This window comes from Cynoglossus semilaevis, chromosome 7, assembly GCF_000523025.1.
Source record: "Cynoglossus semilaevis isolate Cse_v1.0 chromosome 7, Cse_v1.0, whole genome shotgun sequence".
Lineage (NCBI taxonomy): Eukaryota > Metazoa > Chordata > Actinopteri > Pleuronectiformes > Cynoglossidae > Cynoglossus > Cynoglossus semilaevis.
In genome coordinates this window covers 13,520,108-13,528,716 of record NC_024313.1, presented here as the reverse complement: position 1 = coordinate 13,528,716, position 8,609 = coordinate 13,520,108, and the positions used below count along the sequence as shown (strand labels likewise).

General features: G+C 47.5%; 2 protein-coding genes across 13 annotated transcripts in view; one reads left to right on the top strand and one right to left on the bottom strand.

Moving 5' to 3' along the window:
* Positions 1-2,556, top strand: part of snx14 (sorting nexin 14) — a 9,352-nt gene extending 6,796 nt beyond the window's left edge. For 2 of the 12 annotated variants that reach the window (XM_025056735.1, XM_025056733.1), the window contains exons 20-29: positions 5-116; positions 391-431; positions 515-634; positions 873-971; positions 1,010-1,118; positions 1,226-1,390; positions 1,566-1,661; positions 1,915-2,027; positions 2,269-2,325; positions 2,418-2,556. In XM_025056735.1, the coding sequence (XP_024912503.1) occupies positions 5-116; positions 391-431; positions 515-634; positions 873-971; positions 1,010-1,118; positions 1,226-1,390; positions 1,566-1,661; positions 1,915-2,027; positions 2,269-2,325; positions 2,418-2,450 (945 nt within the window). In that variant the 3' untranslated portion in view covers positions 2,451-2,556. Of the gene's footprint in view, positions 1-4; positions 117-390; positions 432-514; positions 635-872; positions 972-1,009; positions 1,119-1,225; positions 1,391-1,565; positions 1,662-1,879; positions 2,028-2,168; positions 2,327-2,417 lie in introns of those variants that run through there. The other 10 variants (XR_003050047.1, XM_025056736.1, XM_025056740.1 and 7 more) reach the window with 10 other exon arrangements.
* Positions 2,557-3,658: 1,102 nt separating this feature from the next.
* nt5e (5'-nucleotidase, ecto (CD73)) lies at positions 3,659-8,458 on the bottom strand. Its single transcript, XM_008313639.3, has 9 exons — positions 7,927-8,458; positions 7,326-7,545; positions 7,054-7,242; positions 6,254-6,451; positions 5,934-6,088; positions 5,485-5,593; positions 5,252-5,401; positions 4,965-5,165; positions 3,659-4,442 (listed from the first exon to the last, which is right to left on the bottom strand). Exons 1-9 carry the CDS (start codon positions 8,257-8,259, stop codon positions 4,288-4,290), a joined length of 1,710 nt encoding a protein of 569 aa, XP_008311861.1. The 5' UTR covers positions 8,260-8,458; the 3' UTR covers positions 3,659-4,287.
* Between the last annotated feature and the right edge of the window lie 151 nt (positions 8,459-8,609).

The following is an 8,609-nucleotide window of genomic DNA, read 5'->3' as shown; positions in this document are numbered from 1 at the left end:
TCAGAACCTGCTCCAGCACCCAGAGCTCAGTAACAGTCAGCTGTTGGCCGACTTCCTGTCTCCTCACAGTGTGGAGTCTCAGTTTCTGGACAAGATGCTTCCAGACGTCAACCTGGGTGAAGACCTTTGACCTTTGACCTTTGACCAAACCTGTCATCTGACATTGACCCTACGTTACCAACAGTTAGCTTCTTTATTCCTTCTCCTGTTTCAAACCTAGAGTTGGTTTACCTTTCAGTCGTCTCTAGTTGGCGCTGTTGTCGTAGGGTTAGTTTTTCCTTTGTCATTCATTAGGATAACCGTAAAGTGCAGCTATTTCTTAGCTAACATTTAGCTTTTGGCTTGCTAACCTTTAGCCAACATTAGGATTTTGTTTTATTTTTTCCACAGGAAAGATTTTCAAATCTGTTCCAGGAAAACTGATGAAGGAGGTGAGTGTGTGTGTGTGTGTGTGTGTGGGTCACACCTTCACTCTCAGAGGTCAAAGGTCTCATTAATGTGTGTGTGTCCACAGAGAGGTCAGAACCTGGAGCCTTTCATCCAGAGCTTCTTTAACTCCTGTGAGTCGCCCAAACCCAAACCCAGTCGCCCAGAACTGATCATCCTCAGTCCCACGGCCGAGAACAACAAGAAGGTAAAGGACAATCCCCCCCCGACCCCCCCCACCCCCCCAGGGAAAAAAACAAATGTTACAGTTTATCTATTTAACTTTAACTTTGACACCAACACCATTCCACTCTCCTTCGGTGTTCGGGTAAGAAACCTGCCCTCTGTTGGCTCGAAAATGTAACATCAGGTTCAGCTGGATGACAGTTAAAAACGTGGGGCGGGGTTACGTTCACGGTCTCCCTTCACTCTGCTCTCCTGGTCAGTGTTCACTGTCTTCTCAGCTCTACAACACTCTGTTCAAAAACAACGCTAACCTGCCAGGAAGTCCTCACCTGGGACGGGACCAGGAGGAGAAGAACCAGGAGGAGAAGAACCAGGAGGAGAAACCAGGAGGAGACAGGAGGAGAAGAACCAGGAGGAGAAGAACCAGGAGGAGAAGAACCAGGAGGAGAAGAACCAGGAGGAGCTGCCTCCTGTTCAGGGCATGTACGACTACTTGATGTACGTGGGTGAGTAAGAAGCTCTTCCACAATCATCAGCCTCCACCACTGATCTCCTGAAAACCAAGTAAAGGTCTGATGATGATGATGATGGTGATGGTGATGATGGTCCACAGGTCGGGTGGTGTTCCACATGTCAGACTGTCTTCACCACGTCCTGGCTGCTGGACGGATCCTCTTCAAGAACACTCTGGAGGTCTACACGGACCAGTGTCTTCAGACCAAACTGGAGCAGATTCTGCAGGAGCACCGTCTGGTGTCGCTCATCACTCTGCTCCGAGGTTGGTCCAGAGGATCTCCTCATCCAGGATCATCTCAGCTCTAATCCTGGATGTACAAGTCCTAAACAATCCAGAGCCAACCGGATTTCTTAGCCCCACCCACTTCAGTTATAAGCCAATCAAACGTTAACAACAACAACCTTAAGATTAACGTTAAGTTCCTTCTTTTGTTCAGACGCGATTTTCTGCGAGAACAGTGAAAAAAGATCTGCGGAGGAGAAAGAGGCGCGAGCAAAGAAGACGTTTGAAGAGATGATGAAGTATCTACCAGGTGAGTCCCACTGTAGTCCGACTGTTGTCCCACTGTTGTCCCCACTTTAGCCTGAGTGTAGTCCCATTGTAGTCCGAGTGTTGTCCCGACTGTATCCCCACTTTAGCCTGAGTGTAGTCCCATTGTAGCCCGACTGTTGTCCAACTGTAGTCCCATTGTAGTCCGACTGTTGTCCCTACTGTAGTCCGACTGTTGTCCCCAATGTAGTCCGACTGTAGTCCGACTGTCGCCCTCTTCTGCTGACAGCGGGCAGTTGTTTCTCTGTGTTTTCCAGACTTTGTGGAGAAGTTCGTCGGTGAGGAGGCCAAATACAACGGGATCCGACTCCTGTTCGATGGGCTACAACAGCCGCTGCTCAACAAACAGGTCAGAACTCGGGCAGCGGTCACATGACTTTCTGTTGCCAAGTTGCCTGTTGTCACGTGTGTGGTTGTAGTAGAGCAGCTCAGGGCACAGTGAGCGCCCCCTGCAGATAGAACACACCTAATCAGGACGTCTGTGTCACAGGCTGTTTGTAGCTGCAGGGGGCGCTCACAGTGACAGTTAGCTGTGACCCCTGATTGGTCTGTTGAAGACAAGGGTTTGACTTTGGACGTGTCCCCCTCAGATGACGTACGTCCTGCTGGACATTACGGTGCAGGAGCTGTTCCCTGAAATCAGCACGGTAAAAAATAAATCTCAGCACTAGAGGGAGCTCACGCTGCAGATATAAGGAGTCAACTGTGTGAGTCTCATGTTGATGTTTGTCTTTACCAGAGGGGGGCACCAGAGGCCAACCGTGTGACCTGATCATGGGCGACCCCAACTGTAAAGTGCAATCATTTAAAACTACATTCCACTGTCTGTGTACAAAGAGATGATGAAAATAAATATTTATACATGTCTTTGAAGGCAACGCCGTCTGATGACTTTTTTGTCCAACTCTTGTGTTTGATTTGTTTTGACAAAGTCTCTCAGACGTCAACCACTTCACTGATTCACTGATCTGACTCTGGACGTGGATGAGCAGACACTGTTGTTCACTGTACAACCTACATTCCAGAGGTTCCTGAACACATCTCCATGTTCAGCTGCCTGCACTGAAACAGAAATATAATTCTCTGACCTCACACCCCTCGACTCTGGACGGTTTTGTTTTTGTTTTTTTTTGTCTGGCTGCAGCTGAAGTTCTTCACTCCAACACACGGTGCATTGTCCGAACACTGGAGGAACTCAGTCCGACCAGGGTTCATCCTTCAGGTCACAACGTCCTCACAGTGACTGCTCTCAGCTAAGGTCACAAGGTCACAATTCAAACCACAGTTTCCTGACTGTTGGTACCAAAAGGATTTAACCTCACACTATCATACCAAACTGACACAGCAGTCGTTGATCCACTGCTGCCTCGTCACCAAGTTCAATGTGTTCATTTGGGACCTCACTGTTTGTTCATCTATGGACTTTGGTCTGAACTAAAATCTCTGATTTTCTCCATGAGGTTTGGTCTGAACTAAAATCTCTGATTTTCTCCATGAGGTTTGGTCTGAACTAAAATCTCTGATTTTCTCCATGGACTCTGGTCTGAGCTAAAATCACTGATTTTCTCCATGGACTTTGGTCTGAGCTAAAATCTCTGATTTTCTCCATGGACTCTGGTCTGAGCTAAAATCACTGATTTTCTCCATGGACTTTGGTCTGAGCTAAAATCTCTGATTTTCTCCATGGACTCTGGTCTGAGCTAAAATCACTGATTTTCTCCATGGACTTTGGTCTGAACTAAAATCTCTGATTTTCTCCATGAGGTTTGGTCTGAACTAAAATCTCTGATTTTCTCCATGGACTTTCGGCAGAACTAAAATCTCTGATTTTCTCTATGGACTTTGGTCTGAACTAAAATCTCTGGTTTTCTCCATGGACTTTGGTGACAGAGGCAGTGGAGTTGTGGTTGTCATCGTCTGTGTAGAAAAAATAAACCTTTTTTTCAGACTAGTTTAAACTAAAAAAGAACTATTAGAAACTAAACCTTCAACCTTTATTTCCTAGTGATGATATTTGTGTGACAGTAACAGACACAACCCTCAGGTGTTTGCACTTTACATTTATAAAATTCTAAAACAATAACAAAACTTATTCACCCACAATTTCCATTTTTTAAAAACCCATTATCGCCACCTCCTGGCGAGGCTAACTCTTTGCCTATTATTATGGTAAACGCTCGGGGCTTAACAGCAGGATGTTAGCTCTGAATTTCAACATTTCTGGTTGTGTTTTTTTTAACATAATGTTAGCTTCTCCCACATGTTAACACCTTTACTGTGGACAAATACTAAATGCTAATGATAGCCTGCAGGTGTTAGCCTATGACACCACAACGCAAAGGTAACCTGAACCAGTGAGCACACTGTCGGTAGCATTCTGAGGTTTGACAAGTGCAATGCTAATTCTACAAGGCTAATTCTGTAACCATCAAATACCAACAGGAAGTGTGTCATCGCTGTCTATTACAGTGACAGCCAATCACAGCTTATACAAAACATTTCTGCGGTGTCTCTGTACAAAACAAAGATGCTAGCTAAGAGTTCAGAACCAGGTAGCGCTCATTCAACAGTCTCCCTGCGTCCTCCAGGGGGAGCCCCTCTTACTTGATTCAGACCAGCGTCCACAGAGCGGTTAAAACCAGTAGAGCCATCCGTCCCTGCAGTCCAGAGGCCGAGTTGTGGATCTTTATCCGTCCGTCCAGCGACGGATAAACGCCCTTTCTCTGTGAGATGAAGGCAGAGACGATGGATATGTCCAGGTCACCTGGTCAGAAATAAAAACATGCATCTGAAAAGGCAAAGTCACTGACTACAATTAGTGACCGTGATGAAGCCACAGGTGATAGGCAAAGAAAATATAAAAGGAAGTACAGATATAACTACGAATATTCATTCACGTCATTCATTCAAGTATTTTATGATATTTTATAGAATCAAATGTGATTTTCTCCTTGGACTTTGGTCTGAACTAAAATCTCTGATTTTCTTCATGGACTTTGGTCTGAACTAAAATCACTGATTTTCTCCATGGACTTTGGTCTGAACTAAAATCACTGATTTTCTCCATGGACTTTGCTCTGAACTAAAATCTCTGATTTTCTCTATGGACTTTGGTCTGAACTAAAATCACTGATTTTCTCCATGGACTTTGCTCTGAACTAAAATCTCTGATTTTCTCTATGGACTTTGGTCTGAACTAAAATCACTGATTTTCTCCATGGACTTTGGCGTAGGACTGTCTCGGTCTATAGTGAGAAGGTCAAGACCTGAGAATCAAACCTCTCACCACTGGTGTGTTTGAGCATCTCCTCCTGGATCATGTCATACCCATCGCCACCATCTACCATGTATGATGTCATCAGCACCATGTAAACAGAACCGTCCTCCACTGCTTCATAGCGAGGGACACGGCATTTGGTGCAGAGGATGCTGAGGCTCCTGACGCGACTCCCTGGAGGTCTGGTCATGTCAAACTCCACCTGAATCCCTGAGGGAGGAGAAAGCAGGACATCAGCACCACCACCTGCAGGTCGAGGGAGCTCCAGCAGGAGTCAGTGTGGAGCGTGGAGATACCTGACACTTGCAGGAATTCCCCTGTGCCCAGTCCGTATTTCTTCACCGAGTGTTCGAAGGCCTTCCTCAAGGTGGAGCCCTTCAGCTGCACCAGGTCAAAGCTTCCTCTGAAGGGGAGGACAGCACTGAGGTCATCAAAGGTGATGGTACCTGTTGAGGAGAGCTTCTTATAAAGTTCTGTTGTAGCAACAAAAGGTCAAACCCTAACCCTAACCCTGCTGCTGAGTCGTCACCGTTTCTGCTGCGCTCTTCTATCGACGCTCGGATTCCACCTGCGTTCATGATGCAGGCGCTGACAATGTTCCAATGATCCCCGCCTGAATATCTCACGTAGTAGTCAACCTGTAGATGAAAAACAGAATACATTTTCTCCAATCATCTTCTGACAGACCAAAGTCCATGGAGAAAATCAGTGATTTTAGTTCAGACCAAAGTCCATGGAGAAAATCAGCGATTTTAGTTCAGACCAAAGTCCATGGAGAAAAACAGAGATTTTAGTTCAGACCAAAGTCCATGGAGAAAATCAGAGATTTTAGTTCAGACCAAAGTCCATGGAGAAAAACAGAGATTTTAGTTCAGACCAAAGTCCATGGAGAAAATCAGAGATTTTACACTAACATTCACTCTGTGGTGCGGGACAGTGAGTGGTTTATCATTCTACTTGTTGTGTTTTTGGACTCACCACAGCATCGCAGATCAGATTTCCCAGATTACACTCCTTGAAACGACAGTTCTCCATGAGCCCATTCAGAAGAACATACGTTTTTCCGATCACCTGAAGAGTGTATTTGGCCAAATTCTCCTTCAACTGATTTACTTCGGCAAAAATATCTGGATCTGAAAGAAGGACAGGGCCCAGAATAAAACCTCTCCTAATTATTTTCATGTCACCGTTAGCTCCTCTTGGTCTTTTATGTCTCTGATCGTTAGCTTTTTAATGTCACGATTAGCTGAGAGTCTAAACTGACTGCTGTGACAGGGGGCAGTCTTTCCAGTCTTTACCCTGTGGGATACTGTTGTCCAGCAGGATGGGGTTCCCTGTTGATGTCAAAACGTTGCCAGCTTCGTCAAAGGTCACTTTCAGATAACCCAGGTACTTTCCGAAGCGATAAGCCTGGACCACAGGGACCTGGCGTCCATCATCCGACTGCACCATGACAGGATACGAACCTATTGGCTTCTCAAAGGAGGGAGGAGTTCCTGTCAGAGGAAAGAAAACAACCAGGATCACTGACGTAATACTGTGGCCCTCCTGGAGGTGGAGCACTGGTGGGGTTCTTATCTGAACGTTAAACTTTGGTTCCTCACACCAAACCTCATAGAGAAAACCAGCGATTTTCTCTGTCAGAGAGTCGATCCACTGCTGCTGCATCACTGAGTTCTAATGAGTTCTAATGAGTTCTAATGAGTTCTAATGAGTTCTCATGAGTTCCTCTGTGGCTTCACTGTTTGTTTAGATTATCCACAGTGGCCCAGCAGCGACCGTGTCTCAGACTTCAGACCGCAGCTGTTGACAGGAAATGATTTTAGCGGAGTTTCAACTCTGTCCAAACAGATTTACTGCTGCTGAAGAACCGTCTCTGGAGTGAGGACAAACATGGAGGTCAGGGGTGAGTCACTACTGCGCTGACGCAGAGAGAGAGAGAGGTGGCAGCTAAAATAAAAACACAACTTCCTGTTTCTGCTCTGTTAGTTTACCAGAACCACCACTGAGTCACACAGACTCCTGTGATGGTGTGGTCAACGTGAGCAGCAGCAGCAGCAGCAGCAGCAGCAGCAGCAGCAGCAGCAGCAGCAGTGACCTGTGTAGAGGAAGGTGTGGCTGTGTCCTCCCACCACCACGTCCACACCCTGGACCTTCTGAGCGATCTCCTGGTCCTTGATGAAGCCAGAGTGACCCAGGGCGATGATCTTGTTGACACCCAGTGTGAGCAGTTTGTCCACATTCACCTGCAGGGCGGCGACCTCCTCCTCAAACGTCAGGTGCGATCCTGTGAAGAACAACAGGGGGCGATGTCAGAAACGCAAGAAACAAAAATCACTGAAAAAAAAAAAAAACAGAAAGTGCACACGCCTGTATTGGACAGAGAGGGCGTGTCCTGGGAGGTGTAGCCAACCACGCCCACTTTCTGACCGCCCACAGTCAAGATGGTGTACGGTCTGTACATGGTCCCAAAGGTCGCGGCCAAAGTTTGGTCAGTTCTGATGTTAGCGCTGAGAACCGGAAACTGGGTTTGTTTTAGGAAAGGCTTGAGTCCCTCAACACCGTTGTCAAACTCGTGGTTCCCTATGGCCTGGAAACAGAAACCAGTCAGTTCACATCATACGTCAGACATTCAGCCGTCCTCCCCCGCACCTCCCTCCCCTCTGTTAGCAGAAGAAGCTGCTGCTCCATCATTCATGAGTACATGACCGGAAATAAAACCTCCTGGACCAGACAGACCCAGGTCTCAGATCCAGGACTCTGATCTAGGACTCTGATCTAGGACTCTGATCTAGGACTCTGATCCAGGACTCTGATCTAGGACTCTGATCTAGGACTCTGATCTTAGACTCTCATCGACGACGCTGATCTAGGTCTCTGATCCAGGACTCTGATCTAGGACTCTGATCTAGGACTCTGATCTAGGACTCTGATCCAGGACTCTGATCTCTGATCCAGGTCTGGGTCTCACCATGGCGTCGTAGCTCATTGCGTTCATGAACCGCGCCGCCTCGGTGCCTTTGTAGTGGTTGAACCAGATGGTTCCTGTGAACTGGTCTCCGGCGTCCAGGAGCAGAACGTTCTCCTCAGAGGAGCGGATCTTCTTCAGAGCTGTGGCTCTGCGGGCCACGCCACCGTAGCACTCTGAGCCGCTGCACTTTCCAAAGTACCGGTTGCTCTCCTCCACGTGAGCGTGCACGTCGTTGGTGTGCACCAGCACCAGGTCCCAGGTCCCAGAGGACTCTGATAGCAGGAGCAGCAGCAGGAGCAGGAGCAGCAGGAGTGGAGGAGTTTCCATCTTCATCTGCTGTAGATCAACTGAAGTGAGGAGGAAACGTAGAGGAGAAGAGAGAGCTCCTGCTCCTCCCCCTCCTCCGCTTACGTACTGGACAAACACTGACAGGAGGAGGAGGTGGGCGAGGAGAAGAGGGAGAGGGTTAGGAAATAAGTGGAGACTTAGAGAGGGAGAGTGAGGGAGGGAAAAGGAGGAAATGAGTTGATCCGTCTCCTCCTGCTCCTCCTGCTCCTCCTGCTCCTCCTGCTCCTGCTGCTCCTGCTTCTCCTGCTCTTTTGTTTTAGCATGATGAACTAAAGTTACCCCAGGCTTCAAGAGTGAACTATTTAGACAGAGGGAGGGGGAGGGGGAGGGGAGGA

Coding starts and splice junctions, on each gene's coding strand:
- nt5e (XM_008313639.3), bottom strand. CDS start 8,259: ATGAAGATGGAAACTCCTCCACTCCTGCTGCTCCTGCTCCTGCTGCTG. Junction 7,243..7,325: donor GCCCTCTCTGTCCAATACAG/GCGTGTGCACTT, acceptor TGTTCTTCACAG/GATCGCACCTGACGTTTGAG. Junction 4,443..4,964: donor GATGCTCAAACACACCAGTG/GTGAGAGGTTTG, acceptor ATTTCTGACCAG/GTGACCTGGACATATCCATC.